The following is a 26,734-nucleotide window of genomic DNA, read 5'->3' as shown; positions in this document are numbered from 1 at the left end:
GAGAAAATAAATCCTACTCCTATCGGTTTCATGCAGGTATACTTGGATGAAAGGTCGTTTTAGTTTGCTTGGCCGGCTAGTAAGAAGTTACCCCATGCCGACACCAAATTGTGTCGGCGAATTCCAACTTTTCGATAGGGAATGGACTTTGACCCTACACCCCAACATAAATGTCCAAATAAAAAAAATGGGGTGAACATACCTTACATTACCCCCAGGACCCTCTCTATCATACTATATAAGAGAGAATGTGCGTAACTTCCAAATACTTGGCTCCACCCATGAACATCTGTTTCCTTCTGCTATTTCCGTCTTTAAAGGCACACAGCCATACCCGATAGCTTATTGTACTCCTGAGATAATTTTCTATTCATCAAGCCATCATTGACTTTTCTGCGTTGTACGAAACTGAAGTTACGGGTTCCAAAACGTGCGAATTGTGCGAATTTCGCCTGCCGGGACAACGTCGCGCTCAGGTGACAACCGGTGAAAAGAGCTACAAATACCATGTTTGCGACTCCCTTCTTTAATTACAGAAAAGTTGTAGATGCAAAAGTAAGTTTTTACTTACAATTAACTACATTCAGCTTTAGGAATCCGGTTCCATGGAAGAATTAGACATTGTCTTCTTCACTGCACATACATCATATACAAGGGACTCTCATTTTCAAAACATGTACACTATGCGGCACACACATCAACGGCGAAATATGATTGGCTCAAAAGGTTATATGTTTTGCAAATAAGCAAACAAGATTTTGTAAAATTACCATTGAAAACCTCAATGCCCCATTTTGTGTTTCGTTTAGTAGCCTCTGAGTAATGATTTTTTTCAATAGCTTTTAAGTCCTCCTCAGATAATTTCTTGAATGTTGGTTTATTTTCCTCAACGGCCTCAAAATTGATTGGCACAGTTCCCCACGCTACTATTGTTGTTGTTGTATATGGCATGGGTGAATGAGGTCATGGGGTGTTGTGGAGGGAATTTATCAATCTCTATTGTTCTGTTTCATTTTCAGTGTTTGTAACATCCATCGCATTATCGTCAAATCCATCTTCATCTGCTTCAATCGCTGATATTATTTCTTTTAACTCCTTGTCATCTAATTGTTCAAAACACTCCGCAGAAAATTGCAGTGAAAAATCACCGTAATCGTCCATTTTGCGCGACTGTGTAGCGGACGAACGCCAAACTGTAAATTATTCACTTCAATCAAAGAATAGTTGAAAAAGTATAAAAAGGGTATAATTTATATTTATTTGCTGAATAAAAAATGTAAAAGATGAAACAACTGTTTCGCAATGACGTGTCTGCAATGTTTATTTATATTGCAAACAGTATAAAAACCGAAAGTAGTCCCAGAATTTATCGATGTGTAAAAAGTTCCAGATCAGTATCACGTGACTGTTTACAGCCAATCGTATTGCAGAAAATCCGTTTCATTTATAACAATTGGAATTATTAGATATTGCATTTCCATTTTCTTTCACCAACTCTCTTTCCCTCTCTTTCTCTCTCTACATTTCCGTTAATCTCGTTCTGAAGCTGCATCTTTGTTAATTTCAATTCCATTTGGTTTCATAACCATAATTCCTTCAGTTTCCTGTCAAAAACAAAGACATTCTTAACTATGTAACTCAAAGCACTGTCATTAAAGAATGTCTTCTCCATCAAAGTTTGATTCAAAATATTCACTATTTCTTATTCTGATAAAAAATGTTTTGTTTCAGAAAATAATCATAAAGTCTGGCAAGATCATGCAAGTCGTCTTTTTTTCACAGGTTCTTACCCTCTCCAGATTTGATTTAAACCAAGCCTTACGATGAATTTGATTATTTACTGGTTTCACCTTTGAGTTTCTCAAATGCATGAAATTAAAAATCTTTTCTAGGGAAAAAGAATATTCTGAAACAAAGTCAATTTAAATTCAGAGGCAAATTCAATTTCTCTGAAATATTTTAAGGAATTCAGATCCCGGACGATTCTCCAATGCCTGTTATGACTCTGTGGTCTTAAGCTATATGACAGAAAGTGGAAGCAATAATGGAATTAAAATTCAGCAAACAACTTCGTTCTCTTGAATACAAAAAGTTTGTGAAATAAATTCCATCTAATCCTAAATATCATATCACAGATCCAAAAATATAGAATATTCCGAACGAATTCAAATAGCCTTGAATGTCTTATATTTCAATGAGTTCTCAACAATCTCAAAATAAAGTGTTAATCTAGTCTATGAGCACTTTAATAATTAAAATGACTGATTTAAATAATTCCTCTCGAATTATATCTGAACACAAATGCAAAGCCTGATCATAGATTCTCAAAGACTCTTACGAAACGGGAATGAAGACGTTGTTTTCAAAACCATTATCTACACATTTTTCTCTTGATATAAACGCAATATAATTTCCTGAAGTTCCCTATATGTAAGTCATTTCTAACTGGACAATTCCATCAAATTGTAAACAAGTTCGTTTCTAGAATATTTCGAACTCATTAAACTAAGTCACCATCTTATTTACGACTCAGAATCATGAACAATGGTTGGCTATGTAAACACTTTGTTTACAAATGCACATTATCTTAATATACAATCTACAATCATGGACAAAAGTTCAGCACAAAATACAATTGTTGCACGTGGACTTCTTGAAATTTTCAGAACCTAACTCATCATAGGCTCATGCCTATGGGTTCGTATTAAAATCATTTTCAAGATCAATTGCAGTAATAAGTTTTTCAAATGCTAACCACAGTTTTGTCATGGCATTCTTAGTTCAAATACTTACTTTCTAATTTGTTGGCGTAATATTATAGTACCTACTCATTTATTTTGATATGACTAAGATTATGATGATTTATTCCTACTAATCATATAATTACTTACCTTTGCGGTAACTTGATCTACAAGTTATATTTTTGTTCTTCTATTACAAATTTGTAAACAGAGCCTTCCGGCCATGCCTGATCGTGTGTTTCGGGTCTTGAGTGAAAATGAAGATCCTAAAATGGGTCTGAAGCCCAGAGCATGTTACGCCAATATACCTGTTAAATCGCACGTCTGTGGGAAAAGAGAGTCTCAGTTTATTTCTACAACAGCTACTTTCGAAGCAGCGGTAATGTGGGCCAGTCTAGCTGTTGAAAAAGGAAAAATAAAAAAGGAAGATGTACGAATTGTACGAATTAATGTATTATCAAAGCAAAATGAAGAGGGAAAGGAAGTGGAAGCAGCTCTCGAAAGTATTGATCTAAGTAACAGTGATATACTGGATCGTCATATTCCAAAACGTGACGAGAGGGCGCGTAACTACGCCACGAAATACAAAGAAGTTCTTGTGGTAGGCTGTATTCCAGAATGGCGCATTAAATTAGTTAAGAAAAAATGGAAGATGTCCAAGAAAATTCATGTCGCTGATTATTCTGATGACGACAAGTATGAAGTATATGAGGAGAAAGAATTTGATGACGAATCTGAATACATGCTGACTTTCCGATACGGAAATTTTAGGCGTGAGATACGGCGTTACAGAGTGGGCTTCTGTATTGAATGCTACAACGGCCATGTAAGATCTTATTGGTTGTATAAGAAAATTGTTTATATAAAGTTTATATCTAATTAAGTTGCTTATGTATAGTTTATGTATAGTATGTATATATTTATGTAGTGTAAATTTTCAACACTTTTTATATGTAGATCACTGTAAAGATAAAACGATTTCGTTTTTAAAGTTTACTTCTGTGTGTTATATATTATATGGCTGATACTACTGTTTTTTTATATAAATGTAATTCGGTTGCAATTTTGAAAAACAATATGTTGTCAAAGTTAGGGTAGTCCGCTGCTTAAAGTATAATTTAAGAGGTTTTTGTTTAAGACTGATATGAATAAGCTATGCATATAAATTTCACTTAAGTGTGTTAAATTACATTGCTGGATATTTTTTAGACAATCTTACAGCCTGTTTAAAATTTGTTGATCAATGTAAGAGTTCATACAGTGAGTGTACGGTTTGTACATGTAGAGGATTTCATATATTTTTTTTAAGGCTTTGGCTATATTTATATGCCAAAACTGTGCATTTAAGTTTATAAATGTACATTGTAAATAGCTTTTTCCTCATCTTTTTTATATTTTAATATAGATGTTACTTTTGTTCTTATAATTTTTAGTGGAAATGACGGGATACATATCTTGATGGTTGCACGCATTATTAGCTGTATTCAGCTTCCAATCCATTACAAACAGTACCCTCCTTTCAATCAATGAAAGTATTTGTCTGATACAGTTACAATCGACCTGATAATTATTTTTAAGGTAAATACATTTCTACTAAGACAAAAGCATTGTGGAAATGTTTGGCATACAATAAAACAAAGACAAGAAAATATGTATGCTCTACTTAGCTGACATATTTTATGATTCAGACACTTTTTAAAATTTAGTTTTGACTCTTGTAATTTAACCGTAGCCATTATGGCTGTAGGAATGTTGCAAGGTGTAAAACGTATCTGTTCTGACACTGTATTTTCATTCGAGAATGTATGCGTCAAGCTTGCAGCTGATCGTGTACATTAGGCTGCTCTAGCTCTAGAAATTAGCATAGACTTAACATTTTTCTCGCCATTGTCGACTATGTTTTTCGAAATTATAATAAGTTTGCTAGAATGGAGCTAAGTATGGTTCAAATTTGCAAGTGATGGAGCGATTAAATAATCCTCAGCGAGATTGAAATTGCGCCACATAACGACATTTGGAGATATATGTACCACTGTAACACTGCCGGCGACGGATCTGTCTTAGGCTCCTACCCGTAGAGGATAATATGCTATATTCTGATTGAAATAGCTATGCAACAGTTTTATCCAGTTATGTTGTCATCATATGCCTAGCAGTCCTTACAGTCAAATTGCTTTTAATGCTAAAGTACTGGCCAAAATTAATATGTTTATTAAAATGTTTAGATGTTTCTGATTGTCGTGTAACCTTAAGAATTACATCATCCTGTTGCCAATAGAAATTACTAATACATTAGTTTTATAATTACTTAACAGACTGATCGCTCCGGTGGCGTAAGTGATTTAGAGCGTCGGCGTCGGATACGGGTTCGAACTATAGCACTTCGTAATTGTGAGGACTTGGTCATTCTTACTTTAACATTTAGCAATTTTAAGTTGCATTATGTTGTGTCCAGTTGGGATGAATCATTTTCTTCAAATTATTAAATTCAAGTGATTATTTTCTCTGGAAATGCAAAAGTGCTCTTATAAAATCCTTGGCTATCGACATTCACTGCAATTTATATTGAATTCAAACCTGGAATTATATTAATTTGATTTAACAAAAGACTGTTGACACGTCAAAACTCCATAAGCTATAACAGACACGTCATCGCCTTCAGTTTTGGATTTCTTCGGGATTTGTACTGAGTTTTATCCAGGACATTACATTATTAGGACTTGTGTCAGTAATTCTTGGATTATTTTGGGATTTAATTCGCAGTAACCTAAATCACTTGATTCTCAGATCTTTGCCTACGACGGTTAGTGTACAGTTTGGTACTTTACAAAATTTTTATATCTAAACTTAAATAATTTCCCCATTTATCCTCACTTATTTTCATGGTAATTTAAAATAAACCTAGTATGGTTTAGGTGTTAACAATATTCCTTTACATTCCTTTTATTTTGATGTGTGATTCATGGTTGCATTTTGAATTTATCGCATAAATTATCGCATCTTGGCCTTGCTTCTCTCAAAACTACTAACTCAACGTGGACTATTTCATTTCCTGGACTTCAGATGTAAATTGGCTTTAGAAAAACAAATAATTGCAATTATTGTTCACTTTGTTTATATTTTATAATTCATTAATTATACTAGCATACGGTCTCCAAATCTGATGGTCCTATTTTAATAACTACTTATAGTTAGTGTACTTTTGGCATATTCATATTCAAGTTCATTCCTGGAGCACATGGGATCAGCCGTTTACATCAACTGTCTTCATTAGCAAGTGCGTTAATAATACCAAATAAGAAGAAATACGTTTACATCTCAGTTTACTAAATTTCTGAGTTTTCTGGACGGCTTCGTTTTCCTGTTGCATGTTAATGCGTGTTCCATTATTACATGATGTACCAATGTCCACAGTCTCCATGTTGTTGTCGATAGGTATGTATGCCCTTAGTTTGTAGTAATAGATCATTCTGTGTAAATATGTATTTGTTGTCTAGGATGCACCATTGTCCACTGCAATGGTGCCTTTGTCAATAGTTACGTTCTTCTTTAGTTTGTACTTAAAGTTTATTCTATTTGCGGAAATATTTTATTGTTGTCCATGACATATCATTGTCCAGAGTCTCTATGATTTGAACATTAAAATTGTCTTTTGTTTTAAATATAGTACAAACCATGAGTGCGTTCTACATTCAACATTGCAGAACAAACGTATTTGTAATCTAAAAGAGTTGATGCGTGACTAACGGATCTGGAGTTTACTCCATGTTTTCAATCTTATTTTGGCAAAACAACCACGAATTTAGTTTTCATCTATTCTAATGTAAAGTGCCAGGAAACTCAAACGTTTTATGCATGTAGCATAACGAGAATTATGAACGTGTTCTTAAATTTCGTTATATTCGGCCAAAATATCTACTTGTCCATCCGTCCGTTTATCCGTCCTTCCTTTCATCAATCTATCTATTTAACAAGACATATACTCACGCATAACTTTGATAACTCTTTCCTCATACAAAAGTGTTTTGTCTATATGTTAATCAAAACTTTTATTGATTAATAAATGAAAAGTAAAATATCAAATACACACCTGTTTGTATTCATTTTAGTGACTACATATAAATACATACGTACATGTCTGGGCGGTTTTCTACATTAAAACACCAAAGTTTTCTTTAAAAAATAAGCCCACGTTTCTCCACGACAGCTTTTGATCGAAAAATAATGAGCAGGGAGAGTTCTTGGTCACAAGCTAAAACGAAATTCCATTAATTATATTTTCAATATTGCTGAACAGACCCATATGTGTCCTTCATAATTTGCTGTGTCAGTAATGATTGTATAGCTTTCTTTTTCATTTTGGATTTCTTTGACGAACGAATATTTGTTTATACAGTTAATTTTTTTGTTGATGAGCCAGGTAAAATTGAAATTGAAGAAACCTCTGCATAGACAATATGAAATTACATAACTGAGTATTATTCTTAATATCTGGTGCCCTGTATATAACAAAATACATACATAGATACATACATACATACATACATACATACATACATACATACATACATACATACATACATACATACATACATGCATGCATACACAATATTTATAATTAATTTGCATTGCGTATGTTTTTGGCGAATTTCTATCTCAAGATTTATAGACATTTCGGACCCTCAACAACAGCGAAAATGTGGTTATTGAGAATTTACTTGATGCATGAAAGCCAGCAAACACCGATAAATAAATGATAAAATGCCTTTGAGGAGAGATATACAAGACCATAATTAAAATTTCCAAAACTAATACATATCAAAGCAATCAAACTTATGTGTTAAATATGCAGAAGTATTATATGAACGTCTAGAGAATACGGTATACCTGATAAATTGGCTTTTAGTGTTTTCAACACGTCTACCGTGCATAAAAGACACATTTTATTTCCAGCAATTTGCAATATTTCTTCAAGCCTTTCAAATGGATAGACTCTTTCAGATTTATTGACAAAACTAGATAATAATATTTTGATTAGATTAACACCTAGCTTTTCAATGCACTCTTACTCCCTTCAAACTTGTAAACAAATAGACAATATTTCTTCATACAAACAATTTTTCTATCATCTTAGACCGCTTCGGTGGCCTAGTGGTTAGAGAGTCCGCCATGGATGCGAGAGGTCGTGGGTTCGAACATTGGCCAAGTCATACCAAGGACATAACAATGTTACTAACAACTGCCTCGCCTGGCACTCAGCATTAAGGGGTTAGTGTTAGGACTGGTAGTCATGGTTTCAGGATAATGTGACTGGATGGGACCTCATGCTACATGTCTGCCGCATGATGCCCCGCTACTATAAACTCCCACACTGCAGACATCGTAGCGATATAACTGAAAATTGTTAAAGCTACGTTAAAATAAAAGCATACATACATACACACATATACATCTTTCCTCTTAAACTCATAGAGATTTATATAAATGCCCTGAAAACTGTTAAACTTAGAAAGCAATGTGTGAGATGATGGACAAAAGGACACCAAGTCTGGTTACCCATCAATATCTACAGAGGCTTGACTCCGAATTTATTACACTTCAAAACATCATTAAAAGGAAAATAGTAAAATAGTTTCTTTAATGATAATATTTTTTTTACATAGACTGATAGTGAGTTATAAGTATCGTATGTTTATAAATATATTACAAAAGTTGCCGAATAAGTCTGTTAATCTTATTAACTAACCGGGTGCTTAGAACCGTTTGCTGATAACGATGGATTTTCAGATATGTACTACTCCACAGTGTGTGTGTGTGTGTTTAGATTATAAAAGGAATTAAAACAGATATATATATATATATATATATATATATATATATATATATATATATATATATATATATAATGTGAATATAATTGTGTCCTTGTATGTATTATCAATGTTTGTGCAATTAAAATTAACGAATAATTGCAAGCAGTTCTTGAACTTATGGATTTTGAAACTAGTTATATTAATTAAATTCCAATATTGATTGCGTTGATGTGCCTGCAGTCTCAAATGTGCTAATTTGTTAGTTGCCTGGAGAGTGGCGATGTGCTCAGTATCTTCTAATGTAAAACAATAATACAGTCCATAATGTTCTTGTCTGAATTCACTATAATTCCAAATTAATATCACAATCCCAGAATTTTATTGATTGGCATTTTGGATTTTTAGTTAATAATATTTTGAATTTGTGATCTCACCCAGATGAAAACCTGAGTACAAAAATAAGATTGATTGTGATTCAAGAATAAATAATTTCTTCAGTAATCAACATTGTATATAATTAAGACACCAATAAAGGTCAGTCTCCTCTCTAAAGTTGATAGCTAGTTTGCGAATTTCCAAATGGAAATCTGATGTCCCAAATAAACATGTTTACCCTCTTTGATAATGATCCTAATATGCATTATACACTAATAGAGAAATATTAGCTATGTATTATGTTGTTTGCAAAACAAATGTCCATCGTGAGGTTTGGAAAAGTCAAGTACGAGATACAGAAAGTACAAAACATATAATCATTACGTCAAGCCAACAAATAATATAAATTAAAATATACAATATGGTCTACTTAATACTGATTGTCTGTCCATCCGTCACGTCTCCTTTCAAAACAGGAGGGCTTTTAGTAGACTAGAGTGTTTTTGACATGAAATTCGGGATAATGCCAACAACATCTCAGCGAGCAGTGGAAATGTACGGAACACGTCTGGATTAATTGATATGGTTCATCTTTCTCACTGCACAAAGCCTGTGAGATGGGATACTCATATGGAATAATACATATTATAGAACCTTTTTTAAAGGATTTCGCCCTGTGCAGGCGGGAAATAAGGTATTCCCTCTGAAATGTCCGATGCTGGAACATGGGTGGCAAGATAGGACGGCCACTAAGAAATGACTTTTAAATTTTGTGTGAATTTCGATGTTAGAATTACAAACTGAGCGTGTGCTGAATGACTTTGACAGGAAGTTTCAGGAGTGGAGAGACAGATCAACGATGATAAAAACTTGATCTCTTCACAGTAACTGCATAGGCAAAACGCCATTCTGTGCATCGTGCATAAATAACAGCAGCCTCGTCAGGTGCTATATTCACATTGATATTATTGTGTAGGATAACTGCTTGCTGATAGTTTGTCCCTGGTACTGTAACAAGGATATTTTGGCGCATGTCATCATATTATTACAAAAGTAGAGCCGGCGTGTCTGGAAAGTGCTTGTTGTGTCTTTCGAATAAGAGATGCTGAGTGCCATCACATATAGTTGTATGAAAAATCGCAAGCATGTCACCTGTTTTTCACTGCTCCAGAAAGGAACTGCAGCTTCATCAGTGTCTCAGCAATGGATCCCGACAGATTTGAGACGCATCTTCCTTTTAGATTTCTGAGAATGGACTTGATGGCGAGGTAGCCCTCTTCAAAGACTTAGTTGAGGTCAACATACTTGCGTAGCCAGTAATCTGGCAACTCTTTTACTATGAACAGCCGTTGGCCTTTGTTTCTACCAAAGACCACGTGAATGTTCTACGTCTTTAAACCCTCGAGAAAGGCCTCAAGAATAAGGCGTTTGTCTCTGCAAATCTCGTCTCAAACGTTAACAATGGTTGGTCAGACTGGAGACTGACCCGGATTATATTGTTCAAGCGCGGACGCGATTGAAAGCATCCCTACACTGGAGTCGGAACGCTAAAATAGTTTGATTTGAGGGATAGAAAGAAGTCAAAGAGCATGATTCATGATACAAATGGCATACTAATAACAGACACATTTTTTCTCAAAACAACATTTTTATTCAAACAACTAACAACAAGTAACACATTTTTAAATTAACAATTCAATCAACAACAAACAGTTTTTAAATGATCATCTATTTTGGACAAGATTGACAACGTTGTGAACTGAAGTTAAACGTCCACTACTGGAAGTCATTGGGCCAATGATGTACACTTCGTTTCCTAGCTAAAGACAAAAGATAACCATAATGGTCAAAAAACCATCGATTTACTTTCTCATCATTTGTAGAAGAATGACGATCAAAATAAGTCACTAAATGTTCTAAAGAATATCCAAGACTGCGTTGATGAAGAAAATACACACAATATTGTCCACACACCATGGAATATGTTCCTTGTAATTTCACATTATTGAATCGTGTTGTCTGAGCATTTTTTCTCATAAAGTCAATTATGTCGTCTTCCAAAGGTGGCAATCCATACGAATCAAAATACTCCACACAACCATCACGGGGAAAATAGACGGCTACCCAGTGCGTTCGTGGGAGATGACTGTCGTCCGTGTTGATCACATAAGCATGATGATCTTGAGGTTTGCGATGAGGTAGTTCATCTTTAGCACACACGACAGGATTCCAAGAAGCAGTGTACGAACTGTGGTTCAAAAGGTAATAATGTTTCCAGGTATCCATTTTTGTGTTGTTTTTTCCTTACAGGTAATGATAAGTGTTCAATTCAATCCGGACTTTTTGCCTGAAAATCATTGACAAGTAAACCTCTATTAGCTCCGTCTTCGTAGCCTGAGCCACAAGAGTTTCCATGCGACGGATCTCCAGAGTAGTTTATGGAGGACAAGAATGTTCACGCAGGTCTTTATACCACTGATGAAGCACGGCTTCTTCCGAGATAAGACTCTAAGCTTTGTTTTATTCATCCAATTTTTCTTCTTGTCTGAGTATCAGGCATTTCTCGTGTTGAATTTGACTGGGGTGATCGTTTTGACATCATAGCAATCTTTCTTGATTAATTCCGTAATTGTTTTGCCAGTTGTTTTGCAAAACAGGAGACTAAATGTTGTTCTTGTTCTGGCCATCTGGACTTTATCACTATGTCCTTTTCGTCTTTGTCATGGGGTTCTACTTCCACGGGCTCCTCCCATGCCATGTCTATAGATTCTCCACTATTCAAAGAGAGATACCAGTCTTCCATGACTTCTAATAATCTAGAATGACTTCTCTCAAACTGTTGATTTCTATCGTATTGTCGAATTCGGCATACAGGATAATGTTCACCGTGCTGTTTGCAGGTATTGGCTTTGCAAACTGACTTTCCACACGAATCTGGCCGGATTTTATAGGTTTGAAATGCCCCTCGTATCTGCCTTGGTCTGGGGTGAAATCAAAAGCCCACAAAGTGTAACCTTCTGCATAATCCTCCTTCATAATTCCGTGACTAGTGTTGGTTCCTAACTGTCATGTGGCTTCGTACAAGGACAAGTACGATCTCAAGTAATTATTCTTCTCGTCACTAAAGTTTGGTTCGAAAGGTATGGTACACAAGGTTTTGCCATCTCGACTGACTTCGATCTTCGACACATTGTAGTGCTGAAACTCAAGAGGATTTTCCTCGAAGGCTCTGTTGAAGGCTGTATTTTTGACGATACCAAGGATCAAACGTTTGGGTAACTGCCCTTGGAACAGATGATCTTCGATCATGGATTGATGTCCAGCGGGAATGGTGAAAGTTTTCACTTTCACTCGTTGTATCGGATACTTGGCAGTCGTTCTGCTTAACGTGTGACTGATGTCATTTCCCACTTTAGGTAACACTTCCACACGTCGCACGAAGAGCCTGGCTTCTTGAATGATGGTTTTGTAATAGACAGCATCACTTATCAAATGGAAAGCGGCACTGATAGGATTCAGTCTCCGTCGGACATCCACTCCGTTCAGCAAATACTTTTCTTGCAACCACATGTCTAAATGGAAACGATCACTCAGTTGTAAATTTTTGTTTGGGCCTTTGATTTTGTTTCGTCAGGCATTGAATCCCGCATTGTGATTGGGGTCTTTATCTGTAATCAAATCGGTATCGTCAAACTTGCCCGCTGTGTCAGATTTCCCTACCATACAAGCATCCAGATGGGTGTTCTTGGCTTCTTTTCCGTACGTCAAGAGATTTTCCAGGTACGCTCGGTAAGGGTAAGTATCCATGCTGCTGCTGACCAGTTTGTTATTCAAATATAAATCTACTCCACTGAACAAGGAATGCATGAAATTGTTGACGGGGCTACTTTATCTTCGTCCTTGATATCGGGACCGTCTGTGGTCGTGTTGATCAATTTCACTTTCAAGTACAAGTAACTGCTATTCAGATCGATGTAATCTTCGGGTTGTCCTTTGATTTCAAACTCGATCGGAGCTGACCCTGAGTCTTTCACAGAGGAGGTGAGATGAAATTCGATCCATTGGGATTCTTGCATTGTCATCATAGTCGGCGGCATGACAAACAGATCCAGTTTCGACTTGGAACAGGCGCAAGACTTTCGGTGCATCATTTTTGTTTCTATGATTTAATAATCAAAAACGACTAAGTCTCAAGCAGTTCATTTTTTCTTAGTCTTTCTAGCTTTATGAGTGTGAAGTCTTCTGAAGTGGTGTTTTCGTCGTCTCTTTCTGCCTTGTCAGTGCTGTGGCGTCCGGGAAGCAGGAATGCCTGACTCAGTAGTGTTCAGGGCATTTATAGGAGTTTCTCGTCGGCCCAAAATGTCTTTGCCTGTTTGAAGCAAGATACTTTTACCTGCTCTCAAGAAAGCTTCTTTAAGGTTTTGTTTGTCGATGATGCCATTTTGAAGAAATTCTTTACCGTGCGTCAATATGGCATCTTTCAAATCGTGCAATCTTCGTGTCATCATCGGTTTCAACCACGGAGTCACCGAACGAAAGGATGATTTCAACATATCTCCTAAACCATGTCCTCGCTGTCGAGCGACTCCTCGGTACACTGGATACATGACTTACAATTCGTTGGAGAATCGTTTTCGAAAATGGAGTTTCATCGTGACTTTTCCTTTGGAGAATGGAATATTCTGTCCCAGATCTCCTTTTATAGTAATGTTGACAGTGTCGAAATACGACTTTCTGACGTGTAAATAGTGAGGATATACAAAGTAGAGATGAACGTGATAAGTATTTCCACCTTCTTGGTCATTGGCCGTGGTAATATCCATTTTGAAAGGAATGACACGCAGTAACGGTACGGAGGTGTTTCCCACCACGTTATACTCAACCACAATGGAGTACACAAAGATCAAATTGAGTCCTTCGTTCAGTTTGAAACTGGTTCAGTCTTGTTTGAACAGTCTTGTTCCTCCTGGCTCAAACCAGTGAAAACCGTTTTATTCCAGGCTGATTGTAAGGCTTAAGACTCAGTTGAACCATCTGATTCAAACATATTCCAAGCATTTCAGTCCAGTTCAAAACATTATCCTGGTACAAACCCGGTTCAAACCGGTTTATTACAACGTGATTTTATGAGCTAAGACCCGATTGGACACGTTTTAAACGGCTTTAACAAGTTTTAACCGGTACAGACCAGCTCAATCTGGCTGAAACCGGTTCACTCCTTTCCAAACCAGTGCGAACCTGTTTATCCTGGTTCAAAACCTGTTCAATCCGGTTTATTACAAACCGATTGTATGTCTTAATACCCAATATGACAGGTTTTAACTGGTCTTAACCGGTTCAAACCGGCTCAATCGGCTCATACCAGCACAATTCATTGCAAACCAGTTCAAACCTGTTCATCCTGTTTCAAAACTAGTTCAAAGCTCTTTATTACAAGCCGTGTTTATGGCTTAACACTCAATTGGAGAGGTTTCAACTAGTTAACCGGATCAAACCGGTTCAGTCAGGTTCAAATCGGTTTCATCCGGTTCATGCCTGCTCAATCTGGGTAATTCGTCTTCAATACTAGATTGGACAGGATTTTACCAGTTTTAGCCGGTTCAAACCACTTCAATCCCGTTGACACCGATTCCCTCCGGTGCAAGCCAGTTCGAAATGGTTTCTTCTAGTTTATTAAAAGCTGATTTTATGGCTTAAGTCTCGATTGGACAGGTTTTTACTTGCCTTAACCGGTTCAAACCGGTTCCATTTAATTCAAACTAGTTTAACCTGGATTAATTCAGTTCCAAACTGTTGACTACAAATTGATTTTATGGCTTAAGACTGAATTGAACAGGTTTCAGCCGGTTTTAACCAGTTCTGTCCGAATCAAACCGGTTCAAACCAGTTCATACAATTTTCTCCTTCATCAAAGTATTTCAAACTAGTTTATTGCAATCCGATTTTATTTCTTAAGAATGGATTGCACTGGTTTTAAGCGGTTTTATCCAATTCAATACAATCCGATTTTATTGCTGAATACTGGACAGGGTTTAACCGATTGTATCCGGTTCCAGCCTCTTCAATCCGGTCCAAACCTTTTCCATCCGTTTCAAACCAGTTTATCCTGCATAAGACTTATTCAAACAGTTTTGTTACAAGCCGATTTTATGGCTTAAGACTCGGTTCAAACAGGTTCAAAATGCTTCTATCCGTTTCAAGCCTGGATTAAACCACGGCAAACCGGATTATAACATGCCGATTATATAGATTAAGACTTGACAGGACAGGTTACAACCGTTTTTCTGCTGTTCATAAAATCGGTTGAACCCGGTTCAAGCAGGATCCATCCGGTCGAAAACGGTTGATCCTGGATTACACCAATTCAATCCGGTTTGTTAAAATCCGACATTATGGCTTAAGACTCAGTTGGACAGGTTTTAATCAGTTTTAATCGTTTCTAACCTTTCAATCCATTCCAAACATGTTCCATCCGGATCAAGCCAGTTCAGACCAGTCTATCCTGGTTCAACCTGTTCAGACAGGTTTACAAAAGCAGACTTTTTGACTTAACACTCGATTGAACAGGTTGAGACGGTTTAAGCCGGTTCCAACCGCTTTGAACCGGTTCCATCCTGTTCAAACTAGTTTATCTTTGATGAAACCATTTCAAACCGGTTTATTACAAGCCGATGGTGAGGTCTAATCATTGTTTGCACGTTTTAACCGGTTTTCTCGAATGCATACCGGTTAATTCCGGTTCAAATCAGTTCAAACCGGGTTAACACAATCCCATTTTATGGCTTAAGACTACATTGGAAGATGTTAACCATATTCTGTCCCGTTCAAACCAATTCAACCCGGTTTAAACCTTTTCCATTTGGTTTAAACCAGTTTCTCCAGGATGAAGCCAGTTCAAACCGGTGTATTACAAGCCGATTTTATGACTTAAACTTGATTGGACATGTTGTAACCGCTTTTATCAGATTCAACCGGATTGAAAACAGTAAAAAAGCTTCCTTCCGGTTCAAGCCAGTTCAAACATGTTTATCCTGGTTGAAACTGGTTCATAACGGATTATTACAAGAAGATTTTATGGCTTTAGACTCGATTGGACAGGTAAATCCGGTTATTACCGGTTCGAAACCGGTTGTAGCGGCTGCAAGCCGTATTGAGTCTTAAGCCTTACAATAAGCCTAGAATAAACCGGTTAAAACCGATTTCTCCTGGTTCAAACCACTTCAAACCGGATTATTAGTAGCCGATTTTGTGTGTAAGACTCATTTGAATAAGTTCAAACCGGTTCAATCATATTCTACCGTCCGATACCATTCGGTTCTGGCCAGTTTATCATGGATCAAACCCGTTCAAACCGGTTTATGACAAGCTGATTTTAATCTTTTTCGTTATGTTCCAAGTGGTTTGTCCTGGGTGAAACAAGCTCAGATTTTCTTATTACAAGCCGATTTCGTCTCTTAAGACTCTTTTGGAAAGGTTATAACCGGTTTTATCCAATTCAAGCCAGTTGAAACCGGTTCTAATAGCTTCCATCCAGTTCATCTCAGTTCAAACCTGTTTATTCTGGATGAAACTAATTAAAACCGGATAATCACAGGCCGATTATATGGCTTATGACTCGAATAGACAAACTGTAACCGGTTGTCACCGGTTAAGGTTTGCTGAATCCGATTCGAACAGGATCCATCCGGTTTCAACCAGTTAATCATGGACGAAACTAATTAAAACAGGATAATCACAGGCCGATTATATGGCTTATGACTCGAATTGACAAGCTGTAACCGGTTGTCACCGGTTAAGGTTTGCTGAATCCGATTCGAACAGGATCCATCCGGTTTCAACCAGTTTATCCTGGATCAAAACAGATCAAACTCGGGTTATTAAAAGCATCTTTTATTGCTTAAGACTCGATTGGACAAGTTTTTTTCGGTTTTAACTGTTTCAAAAAGGTTCAATCCGGTTTGAGCTGCGTTCATCAAGTTTAAACCAGGTTATTCTGGATCAAGCCAATTCAAACTCCTTAAGATAAATCCGATTATAGAATAAGACTCATTTGGACGGATTTGTACATGTTTTATCTGGTTCAGACCGGTTCAGTCTGGTTTTATTTGGTTCAAGCCAGTTCAAACTGGTGTATCCTGGGTCAAAGCAGCTGAAACCGGTATATTACAAGCAGATTTTATGGCTTAATTCTCGATTGGACAGGTTTTAACTGGTTTTAACCGCTTCAAATGATTCATTTGGGTTCAAATCGGTTCCATCTAGATCAAACCAATTCAAGCCGATTTTTGGGCCTAAGACTCGATTGAACAGATTATAACAGGTTCAAACCGGTTCAATCGGGCTCGGATCGGTTCCATCCTTTGGAAACCAATTTATCCTGGGTACAAACTAGTTCAAAACGGTTTATTATAAGCCGGTTTTATGGCTTAAGACTCGTTTACACAGGTTTTCATCTGCTCAGTCCGGTTGAATATGCTTCGAGCATTCCGATTCCATCCCGTTCAAACCAGTTTATCATGGATCAATCCAGTTCAGACGGTTTATTGCAATCCCAATTTGTGGCTTAAAACCCGATTGGACTGGTTTTAACCGGCTTTATCCAGTTCAAAATGATGCAATCCTTTTAAATTTATGGCTTAACATTCAATTGGACAGGTTTCAATCGCTTTTAGCAAGTAAATTCTGGTTCAATATGGTTTAAACCAGTTCCATCCAACTCAAACAAGTTCAACCCTTTTTATCCTGGATCAAACCAGTTCAAACCTATTTATTACAAGCCGATTTATGGCTTGAAAACCAACTGGAAAAGTTTTAACAGATTTTCGAATGTTCAAACCGGATCCATTGGTTTAGAAGTGGTTCCATTTGGTTTATACTGTATCAAATCAGTTCAAATCGGTTTAGTACCAACCGGTTACATGGGTTAAGGCTCGATTAGTCGGGTTTTAACCGGTTTTTACTGGTTAAATCCAGTGCAAACCGGTTCCATTCTATTCAATCCAGTCCAAACTGGTTTATCCTGGATCAAACCAGTTAAAACTTATTTATTACAAACCGATCATTGCTCAAGACTCGATTGGACAGGTTTCAACCGGTTTTTACCGGCTGGAAACGGTTCAATCTCGTTCCATCCGGTTCATACCTTTTATCTTAGATTCAACCCTTCAAATTTTTTTTTATTAGTAGCCATTTGTTTTATCTAAGGTCTCAATTGGACAGTATTTTACCGGTTTTAACAGGTTCAAACCGGTTCAATATGTTCAGACCAGTTCCATTGGTTCCAGAACAATTCAAACCGGTTTATCATGGTACAATCTAAGTAGTGAATAGGGATACTATAGCGTCAATGGGACTTAGCATTAAAAACACCCCCTGGGAACATATAGCGTCAAGGGAAATTTAACATGGAGAAAAATCGTGGGAACATATAGCGTCAAGGGAAATTAACATGGAGAAAAATCGTGGGACTGTTGAGCGTCAAGGGGAATTGAACATGGGAATAGGGACTGTATAGCGTCAAAGGAATTTAAACAGGTTGGGACTGTATAGCGTCAAGGGAAATTGAACATGGGATTTTTTTTTTTTAAATTTTAAAAAAAAGGGCGTAGGCAATGGAAAGTAATTCTCTTTTCGAGAAACGTGGGTGGCCCTGAAAATGGCCTTTGGTTTCATCATTATCTTCTTCTTTTATTTCCTCCACTTCTGTAGCCATCTTCTAACTTTAGCCATTATTCCTGTCTTCTTCTTTATTTCTGATTCAGGCATCCAGTCCGGGTGACCCAAGGCTCGGAATTTCTCCTGTATTCGTATCCAGTTATTGTTCAGTTTCTCAAAGCTTTCTTTTCTCTTTCTATTTTCTTCTTCTTTTCTTTCTTTATTCCATCTCTCTTTAATATTCTTTACCTCTACCACCATCACTTTTCTCATCAACTCCTCTCCTTTCCTCAGTCTGTCCTGACCTCTCTCCACAAAAGAGCACTCTGTCCCATGTGACATATTTTCAAGAAAGCACCTGACTTTGCTTGCATTGTCAAGTGCTTCCTTTAGGCTTCCCACTCTGACATAGGTGGGATTTATCATACCTCTCAATCTCTTTTCCTCCTCTTCTATCATTTCTGCTATCACTTCTTTTCCTACGTTTAGGCATTTAGCGTAGTCCAGATACTCTGCTATCTTCCATTCTTTTTCTAGTCTCTCCACTACATAGATGCCATCCATTATCCAATTGTATATATCTACCAAGTTGTTGAACAACTCACTTGCAACCACCATCTTCGTTTTTATTATTCCGTAGAATGGTTCGAACATCAAACCTTGTGGGTTCTTATAGTGAAAGCGCGGACGTGATGGAAAACATCCCCCTAAAAACATAAAATTGATCTTACCTAGATCATGACCAAACAACTCGCGGACGTGAAGGAAAACATCCCCCTACTTTCTCATTTCATATAATAAAACCCAAACTATACTCTCCACATACGCTAAGAAACAATAAACAAACCCATAATCTACTATTCACACAAACTTACGTGAACGGTTACAAACACAAACACACAAACACATACACTCGCACTATGAAAAAGAGTCAGTGTTTATATTCACACTACTCTATCTACACACATTCGCAAATTGATAGTTATTTCTTTTCTAGAGTATTGGATAGCCCTGAAAAGGGCTGTTTTTTTGGAACTTCATGGACACCTGGTTAATGGTGGCACCTTCCAGGCCTGGCGCCACATACACATCTTGTTCCCCAGTTGCTTTTTACTTTTTTTTGGGAGAGAGCAGAAGCAGGATAAATAGTTTCAGAATCCCAATTTTCGGTCTCTGGGATTCTGAAATTTCTTCTTCTTCTCTCCTTTTCCTCCTCTTCTTTGTTTCTTCTCTCCTCCTCCTCTTCTTTGTATCTTCTCTCCTCCTCTTCTTTGTTTCTTCTCTCCTCCTCTTTCATCCTTCCCTCTTCCACAATGGCTTCTGCGGCCAGTTCGTTCAACAGGCGCCTGGCATAATCCAGATGCACATGAAGTTCCAACAGTTTCGCTAGTTTGGTGTTCATTCTGGTGTTGATCAATCAACAAGGGTAGCTGGACTACCGAACGAGATTCAATTTATACTAAAAGTGCGGACGTGAAGGAAAACATCCCCCTAAAAACATAAAATTGATCTTACCTAGATCATGACCAAACAACGCGCGGACCTAAAAGAAACACGCACTCACTTTTTTATACTACCCATTCCTATTCTAAAAAAATTTTTCATTAATCACTTCAATATACTATCCACATACGCAAAGCAATCCAACCCCAAATCTACTCTCCCTACACCTCAAACACCAAACAAAACATCATCTTAATCTACTATCCATACCAACGTACGTGAGATGTTACAAACACAAACACATACACTCGCACTATTAAAAAAGAGTCAGTGTTTATATTCACACTACTCTACCTACACACAATGGCAAATCGATGGTTATTTCTTTTCTAGAGTATTGGGTAGCCCTGAAAAGGGCTGTTTTTTTTTTTTTTGTTTGCTATGGCAATCTTTTAGTTTCTAAGAATGCGATGACCTCTGAGGATAGACTTTCTGACGATAGGTTTGCTTCTTCGGAAAGAGAAGAAGAACTCTTTGGTGTCGATACGACAATCGACAAAGCCTCTGTCAGGTTCAGGTTGTTGCTGCTGCTGCTGTTGTTGTTGTTGTTGCTGTTGCTGCTGCTGTCTCTGAAGTCTGTACTTCTCTGTCCATTCTTCTTTCTCCCTGTTCACTTCTTCTCTGAAGAGCTCTTCTATCAGGTCTTCAGTGACTTTTAACATTCTCACATTCTCTATCTCTTCTGGCTTCGGTATCAGACTGTGTCTGACCCTATGCAAATTCACGTAAGCTTCGTTTAGCTTAGCTAGTTTGGAGCACATCTTCGTAGGAGGATGAGTCGACAATGGATGGTTAGACTGGAAACAACCCGGTTCTTAAAGTCAAAGCGCGGACGTGAAGGAAAACATCCCCACACGGTTTTCGAGCCGCAAAGTTCAATGAGTGTCATGAGAGGGATAGTAAGAAGTCAAAGAGCATGAATCAACATTCTTATAGCCAAACAAACGAAAAGGCATTTTTTTTTCAAAACACAATACTTTTTATTCAAAAATCACTTAACACTAACAAACAACTCTAACATTTTTTTAACAATAATCCAACCCTATAACATCAAACATTTTTTTCAATTCACATTCTACTTTAAACAGGGCTGACAACGTTTGAATGAAATTGTGATTTCCACTGGTGGAGGTCATTAGGCCATTGATGGACACTACGTTTCCTAGCTTGAGAAAAAAGATAAGCATAATGGTCACAGAACCATCGATCTACTTTCACATCGTTTCTAGAAGAAGAACGAGGATCAAAATGAGTCACTAAATGTTCTAAGGAATAGCCCAGGCTGCGATGATGCAGAAAATACACACAGTACTGTCCACACACCAAGGAATCTGTGCCTTGTAATTTCACATTATTGAATCGGGTGGTCTGAGCATTTCTTCTCATAAAGTCGATGATATCGTCTTCCAAAGGGGGCAATCCGTACGAATCGAAATATTCCACACATCCTTCTTGAGGAAAGTAAACGGCTACCCAGTGGGTTCCTGGGAGATGAACTGTCGTCCGTGTTGATGACATAAGTTAGATGGTCTTGAGGTTTGCGATGAGTGAGTTCATCTTTAGCACAGACGACAGGATTCCAAGAAGCCGTGTACGAACTGTGGTTCAAAAGGTAATAAAGTTCCCAGGTATCCATTGTTTTGTGTGTTTTCTTCTCCTTCACAGGTAATAATAAGTCATCAATTCGATCCTGACTTTTTGCTTGAAAATGTCTGACGAATAACCGTTTCTTCGTTTCCTCTCCTCACTTTGATTCAGGAGAGCTTCGATACGATGGATCTCTTGAGTGGTTAATGGTGGACAAGAATGTTCACGCAAGTCTTTATACCACTGATGCAACACGACTTCGTCCGAGATGAGACTCCAAGCTTCGTCCAGATACTCGTCCAATTTTTCTTCTTGACTCAGCATCAGGCATTTATCGTGTTGAATTTGACTGGGATGATCGTTTTGACATCCATAGCAATCTTTCTTGATCAATTCCGTCATTTTTTCCACCAAGTGTTTGGCAAAACAGGAGACTAAATGGGCTTCTTGTTCTGGCCATCTTGACTTCATCATGACAACTTCTTCGTCTTTGTCTTGGGATTCTTCTTTTTTCACGGTCTCCTCACATTCCATCTTCAAAGTTTCTCCACTAGGTAAAGAGGGATAACAGTCTTCCATGGCTTCTAATAGTCTAGAATGACTTCTCTCAAACTGTTGATTTCTATGGTATTGTCAAATTCTGCATAAAGGATGACATTCACTGTGTTCTCTGGGGGCAGTGCACTGGCAAACTGAATTTCCACACGAATCTAGCCAGATTTTATAGGGTGGAAATGTCCCTCGTCGCTGCCTTGGTCTGGAGTGAAATCGAAAGACCACAAAGCATAGCCTCCTTCATAATCGTCGTACGTAATGCCGTAACTGGTGTTGGTTCCTAACTGTCCGGTGGCTTCGTACAGGGACAAGTACGATCTCAAGTAATTCTTCTGGGTAAAGTTAGGCTCGAAAGGTCGGGTAAACAAGGTCTTTCCATCGCGACTGACTTCAATCTTGGACACATTGTAATGATGAAAGTTGAAAGGAATTTCATGGTAGGCTCCGTTGAAGGCTGAACTTTCTTGACGATACCAAGGATTAAACGTTTGGGTAACTGTCCTTGGAAAAGATGATCTTCGATCATGGATCGCTGTCCAGCAGGAATGGTGAACGTTTTCACTTCCACTCTTCGTATCGGATACTTGGCAGTCGTTCTGCTCAACGTCTGACTGACGTCGTTTTCCACTTTAGGTAACACTTCCACACGACGCACGTAGAGTCTGGCTTCTTGAATGATAGTTCTGTAAGTGGCATCAGCAGCAGCCATCAAATGGAAAGCGGCACTGCTGCGATTCAGCATCAAGCGGATATCCACCCCGTTCAGCAAATACTTTTCTTGTAACCACATGTCTGATGCAAGCGATCCATCAGTTCTAAACTACGACTAAGATGAATTTTCGTTCGTCGTTCTACAAATCCCGTTGTATTTGTAGCATCCCCGGCAAGTGTAAGGCCGTTGAACTTAGTCGCTTTGTCAGGTTTCCATACCACGCAAGCATCCAGATGAGTGTTCTTGGCTTCTTTTCCGTACGTCAAGAGCTTTTCCAGGTACGCTCGATAAGGGTAAGTATCCATGCTGCTGCTGACCAGTTTGTTATTCAAGTACAAGTCCACTTCGCTAAACAAGGAATGCATGAAATTGTTGACGGGAGCTACTGCATCATCATAGTCTAGGTTAGCGTTGGGAGGTTTGATCACTTTCACTTTCAAGTATAGGTAACTGCTATTCAGATCGATGTAATCTTTGGGCTGTCCTTTGATTTCAAACTCGATGGGAGCGGAATCGGTCAATGAGGAGACGGGATGAAATTTCACCCACTGGGATTCTTGCATCGTCATCATGGTGGGGGGCATGACAAACAGATCCAGTTCCGACTTGGAACAAGCGCAAGATTCTCGGTGCATCATTTTGTTCTGTGTCTCAATAATCGAAAACGTCTAAGTCTCGAACGGTTCTTCTTTTCTTTGCCTTTCTCGCTTTAGAAGTGTGAAGTCTGGTGAAAGGGTGTTTTCTTCGTCGTCTCTTTCTGCCTTGTCCTTGCTGAATGCCTGACTCGGTAGCGTGCAGGGCATTTATAGGTGTTTCTCGGCGTCCCAAAAGGTCTTTGCCCGTTTGCAAAAAGACATTTTTGCCGGCCCTCATGAAGGCTTCTTTAGGGTTTTGTTTGTCGATGATGACATTTTGGAGAAATTCTTTGCCTTGCGTCAGTGCCGCATCTTTCAAGGCGTGCAATCCGCGTGTCACCATCGTTTTCAACACAGGGGCCACCGAACGAAAGGCCGATTTTAACATATCTCCTAAACCGTGTCCTCGCTGTCGAGCAACCCCTCGGTACACTGGATACATGACTTACGAGTCGTGAGAGAACCGTTTTCGAAAATGGAGTTTCACCGTGACTTTTCCTTTGGTGAATGGAATATTTTGTCCCAAATCTCCTTTTATACTAATGTTGACCGTGTCCAAATACGACTTGCTGACAGGCAAATAGTGAGGATATACAAATTCGCGGTGAACGTGATAAGTGTTTCCACCTTCCTCGTCAGCGCTCGTGGCAGAATCCACTTTGAAAGGAATGACACGCAGTAACGGTACGGAGGTGTGTCCCACCACGTTGTACTCCACCACATCGGAATACACGAACATCAAATTCAGTCCTTGGTTCAGTTCTACTGGGGAACGAAAGAACTTGCTAAAAGAATCGTTGTCGTAAATGATTGGTAATTCCTTTTTCTTGATCATGGCCATTCTCATGTTCATGTCTCCGCCCAACATGTCAAACAATTCAGGATAAAATTAAATGGACAGGATTTTACTCCCGTCAAATTTCATCAAGAAGCGACGAGCTGCTTTGTGGTATTCCATGGTGACACTATTTTTGACACTTTCCAAAGCTTTAAGAAACACGACATTAAACCTGGAGGCTATGGTGCTGACCAAATGTTGACCACTAAAATAATAGCCTGGAGGAATGAACAAGTGATAGGTGGTGTTAGGGGTTTTCTTGTCATATTTGCCATAGGTATCCAAGTACTGTTGCAACGGTTCGTCATGAAGTTCCACATCAAAAACATTTTGGGTGAATGATTTCTACTAAAGCCACTTCCCAATGGGCTTCGTGATCTAATGGGATGGCCTGAGGTAATTTGGCCGTGTAATAGCACAATGTGTTGTTGGGAAACACCTCGATGGAACTGTCACTGGGTAAGGTTAAGTAAAATTGGTTTTGGTGACTCATAATTCTGTGGCTGTCCGAGGGGTTACTGGACGTCAGAGGCGTGTTTCCGCCTAAAATGGGGTCGTTGTTGTTGTTATTGGACTGGTGACTGGCACTGGCACTGGACACAAGGTTCCCGTGGTTCCCGTTCGAAGAGAATTTCAGGGAGGATTGGGAAGCAGGTAACCGATGCAACTGCTCAATAAAATGGTCCACAATTGTTTGTCTCCTTGTTGCAAACTCAAATTGGCAATGGCTGCCCCGATGACACAATACACCACGAAGATTTGGCAGAAAAAGACGATTTGCGTATTAGGCACACGTTCTCCGCACCACACCCACAAGGGTTGATTTTGCAAATCTTGTAGAGAAGAACTGGGTGAAGGATTGGTAGCCGTAGTAGCTGCGTCTGTGTGAAAGGGCATGATGGTCACTTCTTTTTATAGTCGATGACTTGCGAAGCGTCGATCCAAGAATCAAAACTGGGTGGATATCCTTTCCAACGTACTTTGACTTCTTTGACACGTCGTTTGCCCACTTTACGGTTCTGCGTTCGAGAATGCTTTCGATGTCGTACACGTCGTCTTCTTTTTTGGTGACACGTTGTAACTCGGGCAAATAAAACGTTCCTTTGAGCACTTCTCCGTTCATGTCTTCCAATTTATAGACGGCAGGATGACGGCCATGCACTCGTCCAGTGACACGAAACAATTCGGTCGTCCAGTTAGGTAAGTAACCTTTGTCGAAAGTGCGTTTGGTTTTGCCAATGCGCACCCAATCTCCTACGGCCAACATTCCACTTTTCATGGGGACAGCCCTCGTCGGGGACGTACCAAACAGGCGCTCAAACACCAACACTTCGTTCTCGGGAGTCACTTCTTGCGGGGCACGTCCGATGCTTCGATGGTAAGATTGGTTGTACGCTTGCACCAGGTGCGGTAAGATGTCGATGTACTTCAGAGTGTGGTGATGCGTAAAATATTTCCACATGCGTTCTTTCAAAGTGCATTGAAAACGTTCCACGATCCTGGCTTTGGTTTCAGGATTCTCGGTGGTAAAAAAATGAATGTCACGTTTCTTTAATTCTTTTTGGAAAGCTTGGTTCAGAAATTCGGTACCTTTGTCCGTTTGCCATCGAAGAGGGTGACGACCACTTTGTTTCAACACCCGTTGCAGGGCTCGCACTAACTCGCTGCTCGATTGGGAAGTCAAGGGCACGACCCAGGCAAATTTGGAAGAGACGTCGATGACACAAAACAAATATTTGTAGCCACGATTGTAGCTGGCCAAATGAGAGACAGCGGCTAAATCGGCTTGCCATTGATGATCGATGCCTTCCACTAGGGTGCGACTTCTGGAAAACTTGCGTCGAATGGGTTTGTGTAAAGTGTAGGTAGCTTGTTCTTGTAACCATCGTTGGACTTGAGGTAAACGGAGGCTTTTCAGTCGAGTTTTGGCAGCACGATACAATTTTTGAACTCCTGCGTAACCTGCAGGATGGGATTGATTGTAGTAAATGCTGGCTAAGACTTTTTCCATTTGTTGGTTGGTGTGTTAATAAGGCACCCACTCTTGGAGGATGCTACTCTTTTTCTCTTGGGGTACTTTCTTGGATTGCAATACTTTGCGTGTGCGACCGGCAATAGGTGTTGAAGAGGAGGATGTCTGAGCGGGGGATATCGGTTCTTGTTTCACTTCTGTCTTCACTTCTGTCTTCACTTTCTTTTTCTCTTCTGATGAAGAAGGGGTGGTCATCATCTTTTCAATCCATCCAATTCTGGAGGTAGGTGGTGTTGTTAACTTGCGTACTTTTTCTGGTGGAGTTTGAAACCCTTCTACTTCTTCTTCT

At 38.7% G+C, this 26,734-nt stretch overlaps 2 protein-coding genes across 2 annotated transcripts in view; both read left to right on the top strand.

Annotated features, from left to right (window-relative positions):
- Positions 1–26,734, top strand: part of LOC149779661 (uncharacterized) — a 232,750-nt gene that overhangs the window by 2,717 nt on the left and 203,299 nt on the right. The window lies entirely within an intron of this gene.
- LOC149779664 (uncharacterized) lies at positions 2,899–6,824 on the top strand. Its single transcript, XM_089940483.1, has one exon. The coding sequence runs from the start codon at positions 2,965–2,967 to the stop codon at positions 3,622–3,624; it is 660 nt and encodes a 219-aa protein (XP_089796609.1). The 5' UTR covers positions 2,899–2,964; the 3' UTR covers positions 3,625–6,824.

Source organism: Sinohyriopsis cumingii, chromosome 17 (genome assembly GCF_028554795.1).
Source record: "Sinohyriopsis cumingii isolate HCF-2022 chromosome 17, ASM2855479v2, whole genome shotgun sequence".
NCBI lineage: Eukaryota > Metazoa > Mollusca > Bivalvia > Unionida > Unionidae > Sinohyriopsis > Sinohyriopsis cumingii.
Note: the sequence above shows the minus strand (reverse complement) of the source record. Positions and strands in the feature narration are given on the sequence as shown.